Source organism: Doryrhamphus excisus, linkage group LG22 (genome assembly GCF_037039965.1).
Source record: "Doryrhamphus excisus strain RoL-2023G ecotype Guam linkage group LG22, RoL_Dexc_Guam_v1.1, whole genome shotgun sequence".
Taxonomy (NCBI): domain Eukaryota; kingdom Metazoa; phylum Chordata; class Actinopteri; order Syngnathiformes; family Syngnathidae; genus Doryrhamphus; species Doryrhamphus excisus.
Genome location: NC_136378.1, coordinates 2,775,758 through 2,801,611, shown reverse-complemented (window position 1 = coordinate 2,801,611; position 25,854 = coordinate 2,775,758). Strand labels below are relative to the sequence as shown.

Genomic DNA, 25,854 nt, shown 5'->3' with positions numbered 1-25,854 from the left:
GGTTAACCAATATATTTCATTTATAAATAAGAAATACTGCCTTGTGGAAATTCACTTCTGGAATACATTCATTCATTCATTCATTTTCTACCGCTTATCCTCACAAGGGTCGCAGGGGGTGCTGGAGCCTATCCCAGCCGTCTTCGGGCGAGAGGCTGGGTACACCCTGGACTGATGGCCAGCCAATCACAGGGCACATATAGACAAACAACCATTCACACTCACGTTCATACCGATGGACAATTAGCCAATTAACCTAGCATGTTTTTGGAATGTGGGAGGAAACCGGAGTACCCGGAGAAAACCCACGCATTCACGGGGAGAACATGCAAAATCCACACAGAGATGGCCGAGGGTGGGGGAAAAAACAAAATAAGAAGCCAAAAAGTTACCACTTCCACACAAAATAGGAGGAGAACTCATTCATTCATTCATTCATTTTCTACCGCTTATCCTCACGAGGGTCGCAGGGGGTGCTGGAGCCTATGCCGGCTGTCTGGGTACACCCTGGACTGGTGGCCAGCCAATCACAGGGCACATATAGACAAACAACCATTCACACTCACATTCATACCTATGGACAATTTGGAGTCGCTAATTAACCTAGCATGTTTTTGGAATGTGGGAGGAAACCGGAGTACCCACGGAGAAAACCCGCGCATGCACGGGGAGAACATGCAAACTCCACACAGAGATGGCCCGAGGGTGGAATTGAACCCCGGTCTCCTAGCTGTGGGGTCTGCGTGCTAACCACTTCTGGAATAAATTAACAATAAAAAATTGATTACTAGAATCTATTCCAGACGGTCCAAAATATTAAAACAAAACACATTCTAGTTTTACAAACAGAAAACAATGCAAAATATATATATAACTAATAATGAAATATATCAATTTACATTTAGCATGACTTTTACCTGAATTGAAGATCTTGTGGTGTAAATGTTACTTAGCAAAGAACTTGAATCAATACGTTTTCGAGGCTGACATTGTGATCGGTCAAACAGAAGCTAACGCAGCCAAAACACTGGACAACACTCACCCGAATGAGCGTAGCAGTCAGAGGGCTAAGTAAATAACCAAAAAATAATTGAATTAATTGACGCAGTGGAAGCCCACCAACACCTCCATGCCTGCCTTGGGCTCCACCAATGTATTCTCACATCCAAAGTCTCCTTGAAGAAGGTTTGTTATGGGGTGCAGACAGGACTTCTGGTGGGCATGATCAAAAAGGCAGAGAACACAGGAGTGTTTTGGACGAACACTTAAGATTCACAAACTTCGAGCAGGATGTCCTGTAAGTAGGTGAGCGACTCCTCCACGTGGAGAGGCAACGTCTCGCCGATGTCCGCCTTGGATCGGTACAGAAAAGCCTCCACGGCTCGACAAATGTCCGCCTTTGTGAGAATATCTTCTGGCTTGGAGACCAAGGTGCCAGACCCGTCTGTTTGCTGGCTTAAGGAGCTGGACCGATATCCTACAGACAAAACCGGCACATTGTAAGGGTGAAGAGTCCACTATAAAAAAAGTTATGACCCAAAAAGCTTTCATGGTAATACTACATGTTTAGTAGTAGTGGTAGTGAATTGGGGTCAAGTAAGGATAAAAAGTATAATCCATTATGCAAAATTGTCGTTTTCATAACGATTAACAGTAATATGTGTCCCTGGAGCCTCTTTATGAGCACCAAAAATTAGAAATATATAAAATCTACTTCACTTCTTCATTGTTAAACTTGTTGTGATTTGTTTATTTATTCATTTATTTTAAATGCACATGCATCGTGTTCCTATTATATGATTTAAAAATGACAATCTTGTCAATAAAGATACAGTATTTTGTAGATGTTCTCATGCATTCCAGATGTGTAATGAAAATAGATAGTTTCATTCATTCATTCATTCATTTTTCCTCACGAGAGTCGCGGAGGGTGCTGGAGCCTATCCCAGCTGTCTTGGGGCGAGAAGCGGGGCACATATAGACAAACAACCATTCACACTCACATTCATACCTATGGACAATTTGGAGTCGCTAATTAACCTAGCATGTTTTTGGAATGTGGGAGGAAACCGGAGTACCCGGAGAAAACGCACGCATGCACGGGGAGAACATGCAAACTCCACACAGAGATGGCAGAGGGTGGGGAAAGACAAAATAAGAAGCCAAAAAGTTACCACTTCCACACAAAATAGGAGGAGAACTCATTCATTCATTCATTTTCTACCGCTTATCCTCACGAGGGTCGCATGGGGGTGCTGGAGCCTATCCCAGCTGTCTTCGGGCGAGAGCGGGCGAGGTACACCCTGGACTGGTGGCCAGCCAATCACAGGGCACATATAGACAAACAACCATTCACACTCACATTCATACCTATGGACAATTTGGAGTCGCTAATTAACCTAGCATGTTTTTGGAATGTGGGAGGAAACCGGAGTACCCGGAGAAAACGCACGCATGCACGGGGAGAACATGCAAACTCCACACAGAGATGGCAGAGGGTGGGGAAAGACAAAATAAGAAGCCAAAAAGTTACCACTTCCACACAAAATAGGAGGAGAACTCATTCATTCATTCATTTTCTACCGCTTATCCTCACGAGGGTCGCGGGGGGTGCTGGAGCCTATGCCGGCTGTCTGGGTACACCCTGGACTGGTGGCCAGCCAATCACAGGGCACATATAGACAAACAACCATTCACACTCACATTCATACCTATGGACAATTTGGAGTCGCTAATTAACCTAGCATGTTTTTAGAATGTGGGAGGAAACCGGAGTACCCGGAAAATACCCATGCATGCACGGGGAAAACATGCAAACTCCACACAGAGATGGCCGAGGGTGGAATTGAACCCGGGTCTCCTAGCTGCACAGGAAGGCAATAAGAAGACAAACGCTGCTTTATTGCCATGGCAAAACATCTTACCTTTCATTGCTGTATTGTAGCTGACTAGCAACATCCAAAGGTGATGAACCAATTCTTCCCACTTCTTCCACTTTTCACTTCCATCCTGTGGATGGCAATCATGTATCAGGTGTTTTGAGTTCAGTCATATATATATACATATATATATATATAGCATTATGACATGCATTCTAAATTAAGAAAATAAATATGAATCAATAGAATTTTAGTGAAAGGACTGGACACAAATGTAATCATCACCGTCGGGTCTGCAGCCAGTGTGCAGTTCTCCAAAAAGTGAAGTAAACGACTGAGCGACATGGGCGACACTGGTGTTTTCATCGGACAGGCATATTCCAGCAGATGTTCCAGCATCTTACATCTCAGCAGGTTGTTCTGCATGCTGTCCAGCAGCAGGAGTCTGGGAATCATAAAGACACATGCTCATTTGGTAATAGTAATGGTTTAATTTCATTTGAACATGCATCAGATTACAATTGAATGCATCACATAATCAGTTCCCAGTTCCACATGTCCAAAAGGAGTAGGAAGAAGCAAAGCTTATTAAATCCTACCCCTCCATCTGGTACTTTTACAATCAGTAACTGTTATATTTGTTCACTTCCTGCTTTCCTAATATAGTAAAAAAATATATAGTTTTTTGTTTGTTTGTTTGTTTTTTTTATGTAATTTTTATTTTTTTAAATTTTATTTATTTATTTTTTGTCACATACCAAAGTACGAGGTGATACGACCATACAATGACATAATGTTTTTTAAGTTAAGTTATTAAGTTCATTAAGTTTTTTTATTTTTAGTATTTTTCTATTTTTTTTTTTAATTTTTAAATTTTAATTAATTTTTTTTAGTATTGTCCTGCTTTCCTAATATAGTAAAAAAAATGTGTTTTTTATGTAATTTTTTTTTATTTTATTTATTTATTTTTTTGTCACATACAAAGTACTAGGTGATATGACCATATACTGTTTTTTTTAATTAAGTTAAGTTTTTAAGTTCATTAAGCTTTTTTGTTTAATTTTTAGTATTTTTTATTTTTGTTTTTATAATTTTAATTAAAAAAAAATTTTTTTTTAGTATTGTCCCATGAGAAGATATAATCAAATGATTGTACATTTAGCGAGTGAAGATTGCTTTTATAGTTATTAGCCCATATTTTTAGTTTACCAATCATTCAAAATCTGCTCATAACCTGTGCGCTCGTCTGGGTTCCATGCTGACGAGCATGAAGAAGAGTTCCTGGGACAGTCTGGGTGCTCCGGGTGCAGGAGACCCGTCCACCTCTAAAGCCAGGGACAACATTCTCTGGAGACTGGATACGATCCTGCGGGGTTAGAAAAAAAAACACAAGTGTAACTGATGCTGCCTCAGCTGGGGTAGGCTCCAGCTGCATGGATGTCTCATATATGGAGATGGACATGGACAAAGCAGCGTTTATGAAATGAAATAAAAACAATATCTTTGCGGCTCGCCTGATATGTTCTTCTCTCTCTCGGGCTGCTTCACTGCTCTCGCCGTTTCCGGTTGATTTGACGATGGAAGAAAACATCCACTGAATGACATCCCTGGAAGAGAGTCGCTACTTTATCTGGAGTGGTTCCTGTCATTGTTTAGGTTCAGTATTGCGATTAAGGTTACGGTCCCGAGGCGCCAAACTCACCTGACATGCGGGAAATGCCGATTACAAGACAACGTTGCCTTTGCAATCGAGTGGTGGAGTTCAGAGGTGGACTTCCTGTAGGAGAAGTCATCCTCCAAAGTCTGTAGGATATACTCCAAGAACATGCGCACCACCTCAGGTCGATGTCTATTTTGCTCGTCCTAACGGAGCAAGATGGAGGCCAAGTGTAAGAACATGATGACTAAACTGCAGTAGTGCGGAAAGAATAGGAAGTACATAATCAGCCATATTTGTTTGCTAACGCATGTTGAGTACCTGATTGGACATGACTGAAGTCACCAACTCCCAGCTCCATGGAACTGTGTTTTTGTCAACACTGTGGTGTCTGCAATTAAACAGTGACTTTCATTTTTGATTTCAAAGATGTGAGGAAGACAGAAATAACTCATAGCAAAACATGAAGGTGGCGATGAAGAGGAAGGAAGGTAACCGAGGTTCCACTGTATAAAAGACACTGATTCTGAGTTTCACACAACACAACAATTCACACTCACATTCATACCAATGGACAATTTGGAGTCGCTAATTAACCTAGCATGTGTTTGGAATGTGGGAGGAAACCGGAGTACCTGGAGAAAACCCACGCATGCACGGGGAGAACATGCAAACTCCACACAGAGATGGCTGAGGGTGGGGAAAGACAAAATAAGAAGCCAAAAAGTTACCACTTCCACACAAAATAGGAGGAGAACTCATTCATTCATTCATTTTCTACCGCTTATCCTCACAAGGGTTGCGGGGGTGCTGGAGCCTATCCCAGCTGTCTTCGGGTGAGAGGCGGGGTACACCCTGGACTGGTCGCAAGCCAATCACAGGGCACATATAGACAAACAACCATTCACACTCACATTCATACCTATGGACAATTTGGAGTGGCTAATTAACCTAGCATGTTTTTGGAATGTGGGAGGAAACCGGAAAAAACCCACGCATACACGGGGAGAACATACAAACTCCACACAGAGATGGCCGAGGGTGGGGAAAGACAAAATAAGAAGCCAAAAAGTTACCACTTCCACACAAAATAGGAGGAGAACTCATTCATTCATTCATTCATTCTCTACCGCTTATCCTCACGAAGGTCACGGGGGGTGCTGGAGCCTATCCCAGCTGTCTGGGTACACCCTGGACTGGTCGCAAGCCAATCACAGGGCACATATAGACAAACAACCATTCACACTCACATTCATACCTATGGACAATTTGGAGTCACTAATTAACCTAGCATGTTTTTGGAATGTGGGAGGAAACCCGAGTACCTGGAGAAAACCCACGCACGCAAACTCCACACAGAGATGACTGAGGGTGGAATTGAACCCGGGTCTCCTAGCTGTGAGGTCTACGCGCTAACCACTCTGTCATTTATGGAGACGCACCAGTGTCCAGTCACCATCGATTCTCCGCTCGCTGGTTCTCTCACCTTTGTGCCCTCATCAGAAGATCCCAGACCTTCACACAGTGGTGGTGTGAACATAGTGGGTCCAGGAGGATGCCACTGAGCAGGTGAGACATGACCTCCTTGGGAGGACAGTAACCAGGATGTAGAAGGTCAGCCAAGAGCTGCAGAGTTCCCTCCTTGATGTTCACCTGCATGGTGGTGTAAATTAGCCTGAGGCTTTGCTCGCAGAACGGCGTTGACCACCGCACGTCTTCTTCCTGCACCGATAAAGGAATCAGATGATTATTATTAATGTAATTAGTATGTAAAAAAAAAAACGTGTTCTCACCAGGGTATGTGATAATCCGTGCATTACTTTCTGGAATCTATGAGGGCACACAAAACGCTTTTCATCCTGACTGGGCTCCCTGAAGTCACCGTTAGCGTTATTTGCTTTGTCGGTCTCCTCTTGCCACATAAAAGTGTTCAAATCCTGTCTCTCTTCTTCACTTTCACAACTCCATAAACCTTGCAAATCTTCGCTTTCCGATATAGACGCAGGAGCGTCAACGGGCTCGGCATCGGTCACGACGTCCATCCCTCGCCGTGAAATGGTAGTCTCATCTTGCGCGTGGTCACAAGTGGTGTGGAGTGTTTTGCGGTTGGGTGAGGTAGCGGGGACTGGAGGGGAGTCGGCATAAGTGATGTGAAGTAGTGGATGAGTGGCATCTTCAGTTGAACGAGCAGAGGCGTCGTGTCCGGAGTTGGTCTGCTCTGTGACTCTTCTTTCTAGAAAAGAAAATGTTGGATTAGAAAAGTAGCTTCCAAATGAAATGAACTCGCTCTGGTTTCAACTTACCAGAGAAATCAGTCAATGAAACGGACTCTGGATGAACATCTTTTGAATCGTTGCTCCCAGAAGAACCCTAAAGAAGGAGAGCATTTTATTAATAAATATCCATGGGGAGAACATGCAAACTCCACACAGAGATGGCCGAGGTTGGAAAAAGACAAAAATAAGAAGCCAAAAAGTTACCACTTCCACACAAAAAAGGAGGAGAACTCATTCATTCATTCATTTTGTACCGCTTATCCTCACGAGGGTCGCGGGGGGGTGCTGGAGCCTATCTCAGCTGTCTTCGGGCGAGAGGCGGGGTACACCCTGGACTGGTGGCCAGCCAATCACAGGGCACATATAGACAAACAACCATTCACACTCACATTCATACCTATGGATAATTTTTGGAATGTGTGATAGGAAAGCGGAGTACCCGGAGAAAATCCACTCTGCAAGTTGATCCAAAAAATTCCAAACCGGTGCCAATGTTTTCATAATGTAAATGCTATGCTCTTACCTTTAAGAAAATATCAGTCACCTGCTCTCGTCTGACTCCATGTCCATGAAACATCTCCATATAACTGTTCTAGGTGCTGTACACTACAGTCGCCTCAACATGCAATCCTTTGTTCTTCCAAGACAGAACCTTTGAGAAGCTCAAAGCCCTCCAAACAGGAAGAGAATCCAGATTAGAGTGGGAGGTCATTTTGTCATTCTAAATGAGTTGCATAGTTGCACTGCTTTGGGAAAAAAAAACTATGAAAAATAATGACAGTTTGAGCTTTTGTTGACTTATTTTGCACAGTTACAATACACTGTGTTGTACACTATTTTGTTGATGTTGTCTTGTCTTACATTGTTGTGTCAAATTGTTCACAAATAAGCATGTTGATACAATTATTTCTTTGATATTTGTATCATTCTGATGATGATGATCAACAAACTTTTGTCAAAAATTGTCCAAGAAAAAGTATGGGAATTCTGGTCACTGGTCCTGTGTTTACTTTGTATTGTGTAGAGACTACAGGTACTACAAAAGCGCCATCTGGCGGCTACCTAATACGATGAGTTCCCGGTGCGATTCTGCTTATGTACTCACAAATGTGATGAACCACGATGGCTCTGTGAAGGAGTTCGATTCCACACCCGTGTCGTCCTCCTCACTGTCGGAACTGATGGTAATGACAGTGGTCATAGTTACTCCTCCTCGGCACGGCTTCCGGAGTCAAATAAAACGTGATAAAACAGCTTAATGACATTTGTAGTATTTTTTAAAACAATTTTAAAAACGTTAACACATATGACTAAAATATTAAATAGCTTAAATGGAAACAACTCTGGATGTAAACAATGAGTTAGGTGAAATGGCGTCCATATTGTTTATATTTGTTCTTCCGCGTCTTCCTGTTTCTTCTTCTACAATGAATAGGACATATATAGCGTTCAGTTGGTGGACACTGACACCTGCTGGATATAAGGGTAAACTACATTAAACAAAGTTCAGTTTCTTCTTCTACAATGAATAGGACAGATAGCGTTCAGGTGGTTGGACACTGACACCTGCTGGATATGAGGGTGAACTACATTAAACACAGTTCAGTTTCTTCTTCTGCAATGAATAGGACAGATAGCGTTCAGGTGGTTGGACACTGATACCTGCTGGATAAAAGGGTAAACTACATTAAACAAAATCTCCACTTCTATGGAATTTTGGGCATCGTCCACAATTCTTATGCGAGACATTTGATCGGTTTAATAACATTAATATTCAGGTTAATATTCAGGTCATATTATATGAAACTTGGGCGAAATTTGAGGTTTTTCGATTATTTTTCGGAAGGTTTTATCGGCGGAAAAAGCATAAATGTGGACATTGTAGAAAAATATGCATTCACGTTAAAATAAGTAATATTTTTAATTGTGTGTTTTTCAGTGCCAGTATTCATATTCCCCACTTTTCATCATGTAATTCCACTTACCGCCACTTGAGGGTGCTCACGCCTTGCAGAAAACTAACACTGTAATCAAAACAACCTATTAAAATCCATATAGGTAGTTAAACGACCTCACTGGTATTATGGATTGTGAACTATTTTTTCATATTTAGCCTTTTCACCCTGCTTACACATGAATCAAAATTCTAATCTAAAATGAATCAACCCTCTGAGTTTATTTTTATATTGCACAGTTGCCAGTGAGCAGGAAACAGATGGAATGCCCTAAAAACATTTGCTAGAGTAAAAAAAAAAAAAACATGAACCTAGTTTTCAGTGGTGTTTTGCAGCCTGTGTTCCCATGATAAGCATTGTCAAAATATGTGTGTATTATATATGATAAAAGGCTACTACTGCATAATATCTCTTTTAGTAATATTTCATGATGTCGTTTTTCATAGATTTGTTGCTACCGAGAAGCGTTCGAGGAAACTAGCTTACCTACTTTTGTTTTGCTGCTCGTTTTTCTAAGAAATCTGAACCGCAGTGGCATAATTGGATGAAATGAGCGAGGCCGACCATCATACTGACCTCATATAAAACATTATGGCGGTGATGGTATATGCTAGTACCTGATACACAGCAACACAGACCTCTGCTATAAAATACAGCCATGCATTGTGTGTGTGTGTGTGTGTGTGTGTGTGTGTGTGATGTATACAAGGTGGTAATGGCTGTGTGGGTGCATATGGACATCCCAGCAAATGACATGATGTGGAAATCATCCTCCACGCACAGACAGCGTTGGTAAACAATGCTATCATTTTGTGTTGTTTTGTAAAAAAAAAAACAAAAACAATGCTTTGCATGCATTTGCAAAACAATGCAATCTATTTAAAATGAAAGAAAAAGAAAAGGAATTCTTGAGGTGCTCACGCGAGGTTTATATTTTACCTGCACTGTAACTTGTACGATTTGGGGTGCGTTCAATTTTTGGGTGTGTTTGTTTGAGAAGAGAGAAGGTCACACGTCCAAGCCACTTAGTGCAAATTTTATTCCTAATCGTCAACATCTGCATGCAGGATTAAATGTTGGCATTCACCGGCGGAACTGAATAGCAATATCCCTACATAAGTCGCACTGGAGTATAAGTCGCACAATGTCAAAAATGCATAATTAGGTAGAAAAAAACATACATAAGTCGCACTGGAGTATAAGTCACACAATGCCAAAAATGCATAATTAGGTAGAAAAAAAACATACATAAGTCATACTGGAGTATAAGTCGCACAAGGCCAAAAATGCATAATTAAGTTAAAAAAAACATACATAAGTCGCACTGGAGTATAAGTCACACAATGCCAAAAATGCATAATTAGGTAGAAAAAAAACATACATAAGTCGTACTGGAGTATAAGTCGCACAATGCCAAAAATGCATAATTAGGTAAAAAAAACATACATAAGTCGCACTGGAGTATAAGTCGCACAATGCCAAAAATGCATAATTAGGTTAAAAAAAACATACATAAGTCGCACTGGAGTATAAGTCGCACAATGCCAAAAATGCATAATTAGGTTAAAAAAAACATACATAAGTCGCACTGGAGTATAAGTCACACAATGCCAAAAATGCATAATTAGGTAAAAAAAAAAACATACATAAGTCGCACTGGAGTATAAGTCACAAGGCCAAAAATGCATAATTGGGTAAAAAAAAACATACATAAGTCACACTGGAGTATAAGTCACACAATGCCAAAAATGCATAATTAGGTTAAAAAAAAACATACATAAGTCGTACTGGAGTATAAGTCGCACAATGCCAAAAATGCATAATTAGGTTAAAAAAAACATACATAAGTCGCACTGGAGTATAAGTCACACAAGGCCAAAAATGCATAATTAGGTAAAAAAAAAACATACATAAGTCGCACTGGAGTATAAGTCACACAAGGCCAAAAATGCATAATTAGGTAAAAAAAAAACATACATAAGTCGCACTGGAGTATAAGTCACACAAGGCCAAAAATGCATAATTGGGTAAAAAAAAACATACATAAGTCACACTGGAGTATAAGTCACACAATGCCAAAAATGCATAATTAGGTTAAAAAAAACATACATAAGTCACACTGGAGTATAAGTCGCACAATGCCAAAAATGCAACAGACCGTTCAATTGTTCAATTCAAGAAAATACATCTGGGATAGTTGCACATTCTGGAAGATCTACAAAACTTCCTGTGCGGGATATTGTGTGTAGCCGCTCTATAGGAGTCCACAACTCAATACTCCATTAAAGTGTCATTGTACAAGTCGGTACAAGTTTGAGGCGTACAAGCGAGTATAGATACTGTCGGGAAACTGCAGTAGAAATGCCAGAAAGCAATACTACTAAGCAGTTTGAAGTAGTCTTCTGTCTGTCTGAATGAATAAGAGCGAATAATAAGAGCGTTGTATTGTAGTCCTTGTGAGTTTGTCATCAGCATGATGATAACTCTGAAGTCCGGGGCTGTTTGATGAGTCTATTATGTCTCAATAACTCTTCAGAGCGTGAAACAAATACTCAAGGGAGTACATGTTCTCTACCCGACTTGTAGTTTATCAAGAAAGAGAAAGGCTAGAAATGTTACCCACGGGAGGAACCCTCTGTTTCTTCCAAAAATAATGAATAAAGCCCATGATGAGAAAAGTCACAAATAGAATTGTTTTCTTTATCTGGCCCAATGCTTCACTATAGACAACATACTGGGAGGGTTTTCTTATATATGCTAAATCAGTCATTTGGGTAAATGTACATAAGATTTGCATGGGAGCTTCACAACATTATTTCACATGAAGATCCATGCAAGAGAAACACAGCTGAAGGTCAGGAGGTTAGTCTGGGCCCTCATCCAAAATTTCACTAGGGATTATGTTCCTGTGATCAAACAACAAATGCTATAGATTTTGCATTAATACGCACACAAGATGACCAAGAAGTCTAATATCAGATCATACTCGTATTAACCCGAGGTTTTTTTCTTGAAATATCTTAGTAATTTAAAAAATGTCATTTCATATATATATATATATATATATACATATATCATTTCATATTCCAGGTATTCCTCAAAAAACATGTTTGGAATATCATGGCGTTCACATTTTTAACTTACCTTTAAAACATTTTAAGACATTTTAGTTTTTGTGTTACTACCCCAACCTTCCATAAGTGGGTCAAAAATGACCCGGTAAGGTTGTTTTCTTGAAATATCTTTCTAATGGAAAAAAAAGTATCATTTAATATTCCCGGTATTCCTTAAAAAACATGTTTTTGATATCATGCCGTTCACATTTTTAACTTACCTTTTAAGAAATTTTAGTTTTTGTGTTACTACCCCAACCTTCCATAAGTGGGTCAAAAATGACCCGGTCAGGTTGGTTTTTTTAAAATATCTTAGTAATGAAAAATTGTTATCGTTTCATATTCCAAGTATTCCTCAAAAAACATGTTTTTGATATCATGCCATTCACATTTTTAACTTGCCTTTTATACATTTTAAGAAATTTTAGTTTTTGTGTTACTACCCCAACCTTCCATAAGTGGGTCAAAAATGACCCGGTCAGGTTGTTTTCTTGAAATATCTTCATAATTAAAAAAATGTATCATTTCATATTCCCGGTATTCCTTAAAAAACATGTTTTTGATATCATACCATTCACATTTTTAGCTTACCTTTTATACCTTTTAAGAAATTTTAGTTTTTGTGTTACTACCCCAACCATCCATAAGTGGGTCAAAAATGACCCGGTCAGGTTGGTTTTTTTTAAATATCTTAGTAATGAAAAATTGTTATCATTTCATATTCCAAGTATTCCTCAAAAAACATGTTTTTGATATCATGCCATTCACATTTTTAACTTGCCTTTTATACATTTTAAGAAATTTTAGTTTTTGTGTTACTAACCCAACCTTCCATAAGTGGGTCAAAAATGACCCGGTCAGGTTGTTTTCTTGAAATATCTTCATAATGAAAAAAATGTATCATTTCATATTCCCGGTATTCCTCAAAAAACATATTTTTGATATCATGCCATTCACATTTTTAACTTACCTTTATGCAACACACAATGGATCGTCACATTTTCTATTGTTGTACGGGGTCATTTTCTTTTTCAAAGATGTAAAAAAAGTAAAAAAATGAAGATATTTCTAACATGAAATCATTCTTGTGTGGTCCTAAATATAATACTAAATATCATACAAGTGATTATTCCTAACCAAAATGGCAAAATTGTCATAAAAAGGCATTGATTCTAGTATGGGTGATTTTGGACCCACTTATGGAAGAGTGTAGGGTCCAGTCACTCGTGCATCTAAGGGTTAAACATAATTAGCACACTCAATTAAAGCAATTAAAATAGTGTTTCCACTATATAATATTTTATACATGGAAATAATCTGCCAAATCCTGTCCACGTGAAAGCTTAGTCTCGCCTTAATAGTTTATTTATGGTCACTCACCTGTGGCTATTTTAAGGACAGTGCTTTTGTTGTTATGATAACAGCTGATGGATGTGAAGACCCGATGAGGGAAATCGTGTTAGATTCCGCACCAGGTGTGATGATCCGTGTGATGAAGTAAAGTGGAACATGCAGTAAAAAAAATGGTATTTCTTGCCTTTTTGAGAACATGTTTTGCCAGGATCACGGTACCTTTTTGGGATGCAAATATTCTCCGTCTGTGGTCCGTGCGGCTTTGTTGAGGACATCCAGCCTTGGAGCATCGCCAACCCGGCAAAGAAGTTGAGCCGAGAATCCCCTCCAGATGGTCAGTTTTGGGAAATGTGACCAGACAGGAAGACAGAAAGCAAAGCGTGGAGGTGAGCTGTTATAAAACTTTACACTTTAACCTCGTAAGTCCAAACAACACCTTTCAGGAACTGGCAAGCACCCACTTTTGACCAAGATTGTTTGGAAAACATGGCCGCCATCAAGCAAAACTTCTGTGCGGGGGCGGGGCTGAGCAATGACAGTAATTGTCAATAACTCATTGACTTATTTGTATAAATATTAGAAAACTGCGAGCATAACTGTGTTACATGAATACTAGCATGTCTTCCAAAGCAGGGGGGGGCAATCACATGAATATAATGTCATACGTATATTGGTAATATAATATATTGGTATACATTGGTAACACTTTACAAAAAGGTACACTAAATTACGGTAGTTAATGAGAAACTAACCGACCTACCTAACCCTAACCACTATTCATTAGTTCCTCAGTAACTACTCTAATCATTAGTTCCTCAATAGCTACTCTAAATGTATGTGTCTTAGTTCTTCATTAGTTTCTCTGCCACTACTCTAAATGCATGTGCATTAGTTCCTCAGTAACTACTATAATCATTAGTTCCTCAATAACTACTCTAAATGTATGTCTCTTAGCATTAGTTCTTCATTAGTTTCTCTGCCACTACTCTCAATGCATGTGCATTAGTTCCTCAGTAACTACTCTAAATGTATGTGCCTCAGTTCCTCTGTAGCCACTTTACTCATTAGGTCCTAATTAGCGCTTCATTACTTCCTCAGTAACTACTATAATCATTAGTTCCTCAATAACTACTCTAAGTGTATGTGTCTCAGCGTTAGTTCTTCATTAGTTTCTCTGTCACTACTCTCAGTGCATGTGTATTAGTTCCTCAATAACTACTCTAAATGTATGTGTCTTAGCGTTAGTTCTTCATTAGTTTCTCTGCCACTACTCTCAATGCATGTGCATTAGTTCCTCAGTAACTACTCTAAATGTATGTGCCTTAGTTCCTCCGTAGCCACTCTACTCATTAGTTCCTAATTAGCTCTTCATTAGTTCCTCAGTAACTACTCTAATCATTAGTTCCTCAATAACTACTCTGAATGTATGTGCCTTAGCATTAGGTCTTCATTAGTTTCTCTGTCACTACTCTAAATATATTTGCCTCAGTTCCTCCGTAGCCACTCTACTCATTAGTTCCTAATTAGCTCTTCATTACGTCCTCAGTAACTACTCCAAATGCATGTGCCTTAGTTCCTCAGTAACTACTCTACATTTATGTGCCTTAGTCATTGGTTCTTCATTAGTTCCTTGGTAACTACTCTCATCATTAGTTCCTCAATAACTACTCTAAAATGTATGTGCCTTAGCCATCAGTTCTTGATCAGTTCCTCTGTCACTACTCTAAATGCACATGCTTTAGTTCCTCAGTAACTACTCTAAATGTATGTGCCTTAGTTCCTCAGTAACTACTCTACAACAGTAGAGTAGTCATTGGTTCTTCATTAGTTCCTTGGTAACTACTCTCATCATTAGTTCCTCAATAACTACTCTAAATGTATGTGCCTTAGCCATCAGTTCTTCATTAGTTCCTCTGTCACTACTCTCAATGCACATTCTTTAGTTCCTCAGTAACTACTCTAAATGTATGTGTTTTAGTTCCTCAGTAACTACTCTACAACAGTAGAGTAGTCATTGGTTCTTCATTAGTTCCTTGGTAACTACTCTAATCATTAGTTCCTCAATAACTACTCTCAATGTATGTGCCTTAGCCATCAGTTCTTCATTAGTTCCTCTGTCACTACTCTAAATGCATGTGCCTTAGTTCCTCAACAAGTACTCCAAATTCACGTGCCTTAGTTCCTCAGTAACTACTCTACATTTATGTGCCATAGTCCTTAGTTCTTCATTAGTTCCTCCGTAACTACTCTAATCATTAGTTTTTCAATAACTACTGTCAATGTATGTGCCTTTGTCATTAGTTTCTCAGTAACTACTCTTATTAGTTCCTCAATAACTACTCTCAATATATGTGCCTTAGTCATTAGTTCTTCATTAGTTCCTCCATAACTGCTCTACCCCACACCTTCAATGTCGGGCTTGGTTAAACCGTAAAACAAAGGCAAGATGCCGAATAAGTCATGCTGGATTGGTACAGGTACAGGTCCCGGGTCAGCCCGCAGACGACATGTTGACGGCATCCAAGTCACGCTCTCGTACCTCTAACGCACAGCTGCCAAACACTTTCCTCGGAGTTTGTGTCACCCACGTTTTGCCCGTGACCGCTTAGCTGAACATCTGACTGACAGAGCGTGCCAGGGATGATGCGTGGATCACAGCCCGATGACTCACTCGGTCTCAATCTGTGACCCCAGAGGCTGGCAGGCGTCACAACGCCGCCCTTGCCATGTACTCCTCAATGTACTGACACGTCACCGCAAGGGTAATTAACTGTGTTTTAGTGCCTGTCATGGCGCACCAGCCCTGGATCAACACCAACACTGGCATTTTTTTTACATTTCGTTTACACCTTCCCCCGCATGTCATATTGTGTATTTCCTCAAATAGTGACCTGTCCTCAAATAGGTCCTTGGTTCTCTAGGCGCTTTTCTACAAAGTGGAACAGTGAACCAAACATTGCACATTGCAGTTTGCTACACTCATATTTGCTAAAGAACAGGAAGCAAACATACGCCTCCAAGCTGAAAGTCAACTCTGAACCCCCAATGAGACTCCCTCAGCTCCCCCAGTTAGATTTCTGGTATCATCTCTTATGTTACCGGGTCGGTTTTGACCCATGTATTGTAAATAAAAGTAAGTTACAATCAAATTTGGTTCTCATGTCTTGGTTAATATAGTGGAATATGGGCGGCACGGTGGTCAAGTGGTTAGCGCGCAGACCTCACAGCTTGGAGACCCGAGTTCAATCCCACCCTCGGCTTGTCTATATGTGCCCTGTGATTGGCTGGCCACCAGTTCAGGGTGTAACCCGCCTCTCGCCCCAAGACAGCTGGGATAGGCTCCAGCACCCCTGGCGACCCTTGTGAGGATAAGCAGTACAAAATGAAGAAGTTGTTCTCCTATTTTGTGTGGAAGTGGTAACTTTTTGGCTGTCCCCACCATCGGCCATCTCTGTGTGGAGTTTGCATGTTCTCCTCGTGCATGCGTGGGTTTTCTTGTGGGTTACTATGTCTTTCGAGGTAAGGTAGTTGATATAGTACTACATATAGTAGTACTGTAGCGTGCTTTGTGGCACTTAAAGATGCTAAAACTACATCTTTCGAGGGAAGGTAGTCGATATAGTACTACATATAGTAGTACTGTAGCATGCTTTGTGGCACTTAAAGATGCTAAAACTACATCTTTTGAGGGAAGGTAGTCGATATAGTACTACATATAGTAGTACTGTAGCATGCTTTGTGGCACTTAAAGATGCTAAAACTACATCTTTCGAGGTAAGGTAGTTGATACAGTACTACATATAGTAGTACTGTAGCATGTTTTGCGGCACTTAAAGATGCTAAAACTACATCTTTCGAGGGAAGGTAGTCGATATAGTACTACATATAGTAGTACTGTAGCATGCTTTGTGGCACTTAAAGATGCTAAAACTACATCTTTCGAGGTAAGGTAGTTTATATAGTACTATATATATAGTAGTACTGTAGCATGCTTTGCGGCACTTAAAAAGATGCTAAAACTACGTGTTTCGAGGTAAGGTAGTTGATATAGTACTACATATAGTAGTATTGTAGCATGCTTTGCGGCACTTAAAAAGATGCTAAAACTACGTGTTTTGAGGTATATAGTACTACATATAGTAGTACTGTAGCATGCTTTTCGGCACTTAAAGATGCTAAAACTATGTGTTTCGAGGTAAGGTAGTTGATATAGTACTACATATAGTAGTATTGTAGCATGCTTTGCGGCACTTAAAAAGATGCTAAAACTACGTGTATCGAGGTAAGGTAGTTGATATAATACTACATATAGTAATAATGTACTATGTCTTTCGAGGTAAGGTAGTTGATATAGTACTACATATAGTAGTACTGTAGCATGCTTTGCAGCACTGAAAAAGATGCTAAAACTACGTGTTTCGAGGTAAGGTAGTTGACATAGTACTACATAGTATAGTAGTAAAACTATGTACTTTATTATTGATAAGAAGCAAGCAGCTTGAAACTGCAAAAGTCAGGCAGTCAGATGTTACAGTGCTACTCCAACTCGAGTATTTTCAAGCAATTACCATGTAAACGCCTGGCACTCTCTACAGCTGAGTAAACAAACGCCCCCTGCGGGCAACAAAGCAAGTATAAAAATGCGCTTAACTTCCCCAAATCCCATTCGGACCTGCTCTAATTTAAGGGCACCAACTTTATTTTGTAAATATGCTGACAAGCGTGACCTTCAATGCTTCATTAGTCCGCTCACGCGTTCAAACTTCCGCTATGCTTTTTCTCCAAAAATGCAAGAGTGCGAGTCTTGTTTGTTTGCAACACAACAAAGGTCAGCGGCCATGTATTTATCCCCCCCAACCTGCCAGGTCTGCTGACAGCGCCGGCAACATGAGACGAATGGCCGTGAGATGTGGAAAGATGTCTGAAGGAAAAAAAAAAACAAAAAAAAAAACCATGTGAATCACACTGTGGCTGTGACACACTCACAGAAACGCATGAGTCCTCTCCCACTCTCTTGAATCTCCGACAATACTGCAACAATAGCCAGGAACAAACACACACATTTACTGCATACTATGTAAATAAGAAAAACGACCCGATAAGGTAAAGGTATCAAAAATGGGGTCACGGCCGAATTTGTGCGAGCTGAAATCCCAGCAGGAATGATTGCTTTTCCAAAGCACCTGCAGCCTAAGATGACTTTTTTTTTTTTTTTCCACAGCACCTCAGGCCATTTATTTCTGGAATATTACATAACGTAGTACCGGGTTCTGCACATATCCAGCCGAAACAGCCTTCTTAGAGAGAGAGAGAGCGAGAGAAAGAGAAATGTAAAATGTACCCCCGTTCTGTTGTTTATATATACTGGATGTCCGTCAACTCCACAACCATCGAGGTCTCAACCAATCGCTGATCGGCTGTGATTTATGGTGTTTCACGAAGCCATTAATAACCAGTGGTGAACAGCATCAATCAGACCGTTACCTGCTGCTGGACAGCTTGTCAAATACATTTGCGCGTCCGTCGATGACTGATGAGTCGGTAAAGCTCGTAATGAATGTATTGATGAGATTGTGTGGGTTTTCGTGCTTCGGCACATCGGGCCCCGCAAAATGAATGCGATGGCTTTGTCACGGACGTGACAAAACCAACAGTTACGCATCATTTTTGCCCTTTTCCCTCATGGCTATAATTAGCCTCAGTTGACAACTGTATTGTTGAGCGGTACTGTGTTTGACTTAACTGGCGAGGACGCCGGGAAGATGTATACACGCCCGATTGGATAGGATGACAGCATCATAACAGGAAACGGGATCCTGGGGCACAGGAAGCTGGCTATTGTTGGACCCTGTAGAGGTAAAAGTACAGAAGGTCAGGGGGTGCATGTGTGTAATTTGTGTATTATTATTCATTTTCTATTGCTTTTCCTCACAAGGGGCGCGGGGGTGCTGGAGCCTATCCCAGCTGTCTTCGGGCGAGAGGCGGGGTACACCCTGGACTGGTGGCCAGCCAGCCAATCACAGGGCACATATAGACAAACAACCATTCACACTCACATTCATACCTATGGACAATTTGGAGTCGCTAATTAACCTAGCATGTTTTTGGAATGTGGGAGGAAACCGGAGTACCCGGAGAAAACCCACGCATGCACGGGGAGAACATGCAAACTCCACACAGAGATGGCCGAGGGTGGGGAAAGACAAAATAAGAAGCCAAAAAGTTACCACTTCCACACAAAATAGGAGAACTCATTCATTCATTTTCTACCGCTTATCCTCACGAGGGTCGTGGGGGTGCTGGAGCCTATCCCAGCTGTCTTTGGGCAAGAGGCGGGGTACCCAATGGTTGAAGCCAAAAAGTTACCACTTCCACACAAAATAAGAGGAGAACTCATTCATTCATTCATTTTCTACCGCTTATCCTCACGAGGGTCACGGGGGGTGCTGGAGCCTATCCCAGCTGTCTTTGGGCAAGAGGCGGGGTACCCAATGGTTGAAGCCAAAAAGTTACCACTTCCACACAAAATAAGAGGAGAACTCATTCATTCATTCATTTTCTACCGCTTATCCTCACGAGGGTCACGGGGGGTGCTGTCTGGGTACACCCTGGACTGGTGGCCAGCCAATCACAGGGCACATATAGACAAACAACCATTCACACTCACATTCATACCTATGGACAATTTGGAGTTGCCAATTAACCTAGCATGTTTTTGGAATGTGGGAGGAAACCGGAGTAAAACCGGAGAAAACCCACGCATGCACGGGGAGAACATGCAAACTCCACACAGAGATGGCCGAGGGTGGAATTGAACACTGGTCTCCTAGCTGTGAGGTCTGCGCGCTAACCACTCGACCGCCGTGCCGCTTGTATTATTATTATTATTATTATTATTATCAAATGATGCAAACATGGAATCAGATTAATCCGTTTTAAATTAATTATGATTAATCATCATTTGCAACAGAAAACCACAGAAACAGCTAGCTATAAGCTCTTAAATTAAACTCTAATGAGCTATTTTTGTTGTCATTATTATGTTTGTAGAGACAAATGTACCTCTACTTGTAGCAGGCATTAAAATGGATCAATAAACTAAAGAAATAAGACTGTTTCATCATTTTTTTTCTATGACTGTAGCTGTGCGAGCAGCTTTAAAGATATTTACTGTTTTATGGAACTGTGCATTCTTACGTGTGCATTTCTTGTTTTGCATGACTGCACTTTGTTCCTTAATAAAAAAAATAATAATGATGATAATAGTAAATCCCTCACACGAGTATGACAGCTTCTTTTGTTTCTTTTGACCACATTTGGTCAAAGCTGCATGCAAGCGTTTGAAATATTGAATTTCATTGTGTGCATGTTGCATAATTTGTGCATTCAGGCTGGATATATAATGTATATTTAACCTTTGTACTGTCTGCTGTGCCTTGGAACTAATCCATCATTGTGTTGATAGGCCTATAATGTTAGGACAATGTCCCAGAGGGAAAAAAAAGGAAATCTATATAATGCATCAAGGCTGTGATAATTCTTCTTACATCTTATTTACCAGGTACCCAGTGGGATAGAGTTATGCAATGTGCAAAGAGTGTATGTGTGTGTGTTAAGAGTTTGCTGATGCAGCAGGGTTTTAATGCAGCAGGTATGTCCCCCCGGCAGACGTCTACACTGTCCTGATACACGGTGGCAGTCACCCTCAAGACAATCTCCGCAGTTGCATGCTCATCTGGAGCGTTGGGAGGATGTCTGCTGGGGTCCCTGCGCATGAATAAAACATTAAAAGGCTTCGACGCCACAAAGCAAACTCACTGGCCTCCGTGGGACCGCTCAAGACGGGAAGACCGTCACCAATATTGGCAATGTTATTCTGTTCCACGGTAAAGTGAACCCCCCCACAAAGCTTCCCTACGCTGAGCATGCATGTTACATAACCAGAAATCCCTGAGCAACAGGTATCGTGTTCACTGTCACAGTGGGTGTCCAGTTTTGTGCCTCAAGGTGCAGTCGATGCAGGACTCACCATGCTGGGTTTCATTCATTCATTTTCTACCGCTTTTCCTCACAAGGGTGGTGCTGGAGCCTATCCCAGCTGTCTTCAGGCGAGAGGCGGGGTACACCCTGGACTGGTGGCCAGCCAATCACAGGGCACATATAGACAAACAACCATTCACACTCACATTCATACCTATGGACAATTTGGAGTCGCTAATTAACCTAGCATGTTTTTGGAATGTGAGAGGAAACCGGAGTACCCGGAAAAAACCCACGCATGCACGGGGAGAACATGCAAACTCCCCACAGAGATGGCCGAGGGTGGGGACAGACAAAATAAGAAGCCAAAAAGTTACCACTTCCACACAAAATAGGAGGAGAGCTCAGTCATTTTCTACCGCTTATCCTCACGAGGGTCGCGGTGGGTGCTGGAGCCTATCCCAGCTGTCTTGGGGCGAGAGGCAGGGTACAACCTGGACTGGTGGCCAGCCAATCACAGGGCACATATAGACAAACAACCATTCACACTCACATTCATACCTATGGACAATTTGGAGTCGCCAATTAACCTAGCATGTTTTTGGAATGTGGGAGGAAACCGGAGTACCCGGAAAAAACCCATGTATGCACGGGGAGAACATGCAAACTCCACACAGAGATGGCCGAGGGTGGGGAAAGACAAAATAAGAAGCCAAAAAGTTACCACTTCCACACAAAATAGGAGGAGAGCTCAGTCATTTTCTACCGCTTATCCTCACGAGGGTCGCAGTGGGTGCTGGAGCCTATCCCAGCTGTCTTGGGGCGAGAGGCAGGGTACAACCTGGACTGGTGGCCAGCCAATCACAGGGCACATATATACAAACAACCATTCACACTCACATTCATACCTATGGACAATTTGGAGTCGCCAATTAACCTAGCATGTTTTTGGAATGTGGGAGGAAACCGGAGTACCCGGAAAAAACCCATGTATGCACGGGGAGAACATGCAAACTCCACACAGAGATGGCCGAGGGTGGGGAAAGACAAAATAAGAAGCCAAAAAGTTACCACTTCCACACAAAATAGGAGGAGAGCTCAGTCATTTTCTACCGCTTATCCTCACGAGGGTCGCAGTGGGTGCTGGAGCCTATCCCAGCTGTCTTGGGGCGAGAGGCAGGGTACAACCTGGACTGGTGGCCAGCCAATCACAGGGCACATATATACAAACAACCATTCACACTCACATTCATACCTATGGACAATTTGGAGTCGCCAATTAACCTAGCATGTTTTTGGAATGTGGGAGGAAACCGGAGTACCCGGAGAAAACCCACGCATGCACGGGGAGAACATGCAAACTCCACACAGAGATGGCCGAGGGTGGAATTGAACCCTGGTCTCCTAGCAGTGAGGTCTGCGCGTGAATCACTCAACCGCTGTGCCACTTGTATTATTATTATTATTATTATCATTATTATTATTAGGGCTGTCAAATGATGCAAACGTGTAATCAGATTAATCCGTTTTCAAATTAATTATGATTAATCACCATTTGCAACAGAAAACCACAGGAACATTTACTTCATTAAACCTCCTAGCTGTGAGGTCTGCGCGCTAACCACACGACCACCATCTTAAATTAGAATTTAAAATAAAAAAAGCCACGGGCCGCAAATGGCCCTCGGGCTGCACTTTGGACACCCCTGTAATTTGCTCCCAATTGGTGGAGAAATTCTTGTTTTTGTGTACTATAGGTTCGCGAACCACTCGACCGCCAATTTTTTATTAAAAAAAAAATCAAGCTGCAGTGCACAAATGGACTCCGGGCCTGACTTTGGACACCTCTAGTATACATTAGTGTCATTTTTAGGGTACCAGACACAAATTCAAAAAGAATGCCTTTGCACAGCAGCCTTGAGTTCAAGGCCCTTGTCATTACTACGCAGCGCTATGCTATCAGTAAGTGTATAGTGGATCAAATGAAAGACAACAAGCCTGAGGGCATCCTGGAAGAGAAAATGCTTCCTGTTTAGAAGAAATCTCCCAAGCAGCTGTCCAAACAAGCCTCTCTCTCTCTCCCTCTCTCTCTCCCTCCCTCTGCTCGTTTTAAGTTTAGAAAACGGGCTGGTTGTCGGAGTGATGTCACCACCCTCCTGTATGCGCGTCCAACCACCGGCAGCGCGCGTCCCCAAAGAGACGCTTGGCACCGGAGCGCGCAGGCGGCATTACGCACGGATCCCCGTGACTGTGACATGCCTTTTCTCACATTTATGATGCATTCGGAACTTCTTCGTCGCATCGGGACTTTCCGGGGGTCTTGTTGCTCCCGCAGTGCCGCTCATTTTCTGGGTTGTTTTCCGTTTAAAGAGCGTTACGCGCGGCTGGACTGCACGAATCGGCCGGTTCGGAGGACGATAGGAGGACGCACGCACAAACATGACGCACCGGGGCGAATTTGAGCCACGATGGATTCAAGTGAGGTAAACGCGGTGTTGGAAAACATCTCCAAGGATGTCAACAGCACGGACGCGGCTTTCGAGTTGCCTCACTCCGTGCCGGCCTCCGCGCTCATCATCTTGGTGGTGACGGTGATCATCTCCGTGACCATAGTGGGGAATGTGTTGGTGATTGTGGCCGTGCTGACGAGCCGCGCTCTCCGCGCTCCTCAGAACCTCTTCCTGGTCTCCTTAGCCTCAGCGGACATCCTGGTGGCCACCCTGGTCATCCCCTTCTCGCTGGTCAACGAGGTGATGGGGTACTGGTACTTTGGGAGCACATGGTGCGCCTTTTACTTGGCGCTGGACGTGTTGTTCTGCACCTCCTCCATCGTGCACTTGTGCGCCATCAGTTTGGACCGCTACTGGTCCGTGACTAAAGCGGTGAGCTACAACCTGAAGAGGACCCCGAAGCGCATCAAGTCCATGATCGCAGTGGTGTGGGTGATCTCGGCGGTCATCTCGTTCCCGCCTCTTCTCATGACCAAGCACGACGAGCGTGAGTGTCTCCTCAACGACGAGACCTGGTACATCCTGTCCTCCTGCGTGGTGTCCTTCTTCGCACCGGGTCTCATCATGATCCTGGTCTACTGTAAGATCTACAAAGTGGCCAAGCAGCGCTCCTCCACTGTGTTTGTGGCCAAAAACGGTCTGGAGAGGCAACCGTCCCAATCGGAGACATGCTTCGTTAGGAAGGACCGCTTCGAGATGGAGAGTCCCAGCAGCCAGAGTTCTGGAAGTCACCCTCAGAGACAAGGCGAACTGGACGACATCGACTTGGAGGAGAGCTGCTGCCCGTCTGACACCAAACCCCGTAACCATAACGTCACCAAGCGGAGCAAAGTGGAAGGTTCCGAGAGCTACTCGTCTCAGAACTGTCGTATTTCCTGGGCCTCGTCCCGAGCGTCGCAGCTCTACCCGGAGCACAAGAGCCAAGCGGGACGCCAACACGCCGCCGCCGCCATGAACAAGACCAAAGTGGCCCAGATGCGAGAGAAACGCTTCACTTTCGTGCTCGCCGTTGTGATGGGGGTGTTTGTGCTCTGCTGGTTCCCCTTTTTCTTCACTTACAGCTTGCACGCTATCTGCAGGGACAGCTGCTACATCCCTGGCACTCTCTTCAACCTTTTCTTTTGGATTGGCTACTGCAACAGCTCCGTCAACCCCATCATTTACACCATTTTCAACAGGGATTTCAGAAAAGCCTTCAAGAAAATCATTTGGCGGACCTCTAAGCGCACATGAACAACGGGGGAGAGAGGCTTTTCCGGGTGGCAAATCTCTTTCTCACAGCTTTCTTTTTTTTCAATGGCGAGGAAAGAATTAAAGGAGATTAGACGAACTCAGCCTGGAGCTGATTGTTTCCCGTCTGCACAATTGTAATGTGACTTCTGGAACAATGGCTGTTGTGTACAGATCATAATGTAAAAAAAAACAAAAAAAAACAGTAGAAACATATTCATAACCATCTGAAACGTGCATGGTCGGTATTACTAATGGTTCTAGAAGAGAGTGACATGCCAATCAAATGCTGGACGCACAAAAAGTCCTTTGTTTAAAATAAATATCTCATTTAAATGTGCATTTGAAAACATGGCAGGCAGGCAGGCTGGCAGCGCTCGTCGGCACAAATGGTGTCCATATTGTGGCCTGGGGGCTATTTTTTTGGCTTGAAGCTCATTTTTTTTATTGTTACATTCTAAAAATAAAATGCATTATTAATGAGATTGGGTATTACTCTAATTTGCTTTGTCACCTATAACACTTGGCGCCCCGGGACCCGCCGTCCGCCCTCAAAGACACGACAAGAGCTGACCCAAAATGCAGGAATTTTGGGGGGAGGACGGGGTCATGAAATTAATTAAGACATGAACGACATCAAATTAAAAGCACAAAACGAATTGAGTATCAATATTTGGGATCAAATAGGAGGTCAAAGTTAAACAAAAAAATACAATGGGTGCGTTCAAGGACCTGCAAACAACATGGGACGAGTCACCACTCGCAACAAAAAAAAAATTTGCAAACGCGGGCGGCACGGCAGTCGAGTGGTTAGCTCACAGACCTCACAGCTAGGAGACTAGGGTTCAATTCCACCCTCGGCCATCTCTGTGTGGAGTTTGCATGTTCTCCCCGTGCATGT

General features: G+C 42.2%; 2 protein-coding genes across 4 annotated transcripts; one reads left to right on the top strand and one right to left on the bottom strand.

Moving 5' to 3' along the window:
* Positions 1-630: 630 nt before the first annotated feature.
* On the bottom strand, positions 631-8,310 carry simc1 (SUMO interacting motifs containing 1). 3 transcript variants are annotated; one of them, XM_058063974.2, is made up of 12 exons: positions 7,918-8,310; positions 7,336-7,483; positions 6,840-6,906; positions 6,330-6,769; positions 6,023-6,258; positions 4,858-4,927; positions 4,582-4,742; positions 4,394-4,486; positions 4,114-4,245; positions 3,165-3,324; positions 2,925-3,009; positions 631-1,477 (listed from the first exon to the last, which is right to left on the bottom strand). In XM_058063974.2, the coding sequence occupies exons 2-12, from the start codon at positions 7,393-7,395 to the stop codon at positions 1,266-1,268; spliced, it is 1,716 nt and encodes a 571-aa protein (XP_057919957.2). In that variant the 5' UTR covers positions 7,396-7,483; positions 7,918-8,310; the 3' UTR covers positions 631-1,265. The 3 variants fall into 3 exon arrangements, with proteins under 3 accessions (XP_057919957.2, XP_078644393.1, XP_057919952.2); XM_078788267.1 differs by having other exon boundaries at positions 7,357-7,483; positions 7,918-8,308; XM_058063969.2 differs by lacking the exon at positions 7,336-7,483 and having other exon boundaries at positions 7,918-8,309.
* A 15,048-nt stretch (positions 8,311-23,358) lies between these two features.
* On the top strand, positions 23,359-25,637 carry adra2db (adrenergic, alpha-2D-, receptor b). Its single transcript, XM_058063980.2, has one exon. It carries the CDS (start codon positions 23,682-23,684, stop codon positions 24,954-24,956), a length of 1,275 nt encoding a protein of 424 aa, XP_057919963.2. The 5' UTR covers positions 23,359-23,681; the 3' UTR covers positions 24,957-25,637.
* Positions 25,638-25,854: the final 217 nt, after the last annotated feature.

What these genes read in the sequence shown, in the direction of transcription:
- simc1 (XM_058063969.2), bottom strand. Translation starts at nt 8,013, where the DNA reads ATGACCACTGTCATTACCATCAGTTCCGACAGTGAGGAGGACGACACG. An exon ending in CATCGTGGTTCATCACATTT is followed by an intron (nt 6,907 to 7,917) that starts GTGAGTACATAA and finishes CTCCTTCTTTAG; the next exon opens with GGTTCTTCTGGGAGCAACGA. An exon ending in GAGAGAGAAGAACATATCAG is followed by an intron (nt 4,246 to 4,393) that starts GCGAGCCGCAAA and finishes CTAACCCCGCAG; the next exon opens with GATCGTATCCAGTCTCCAGA.
- adra2db (XM_058063980.2), top strand. Translation starts at nt 23,682, where the DNA reads ATGGATTCAAGTGAGGTAAACGCGGTGTTGGAAAACATCTCCAAGGAT.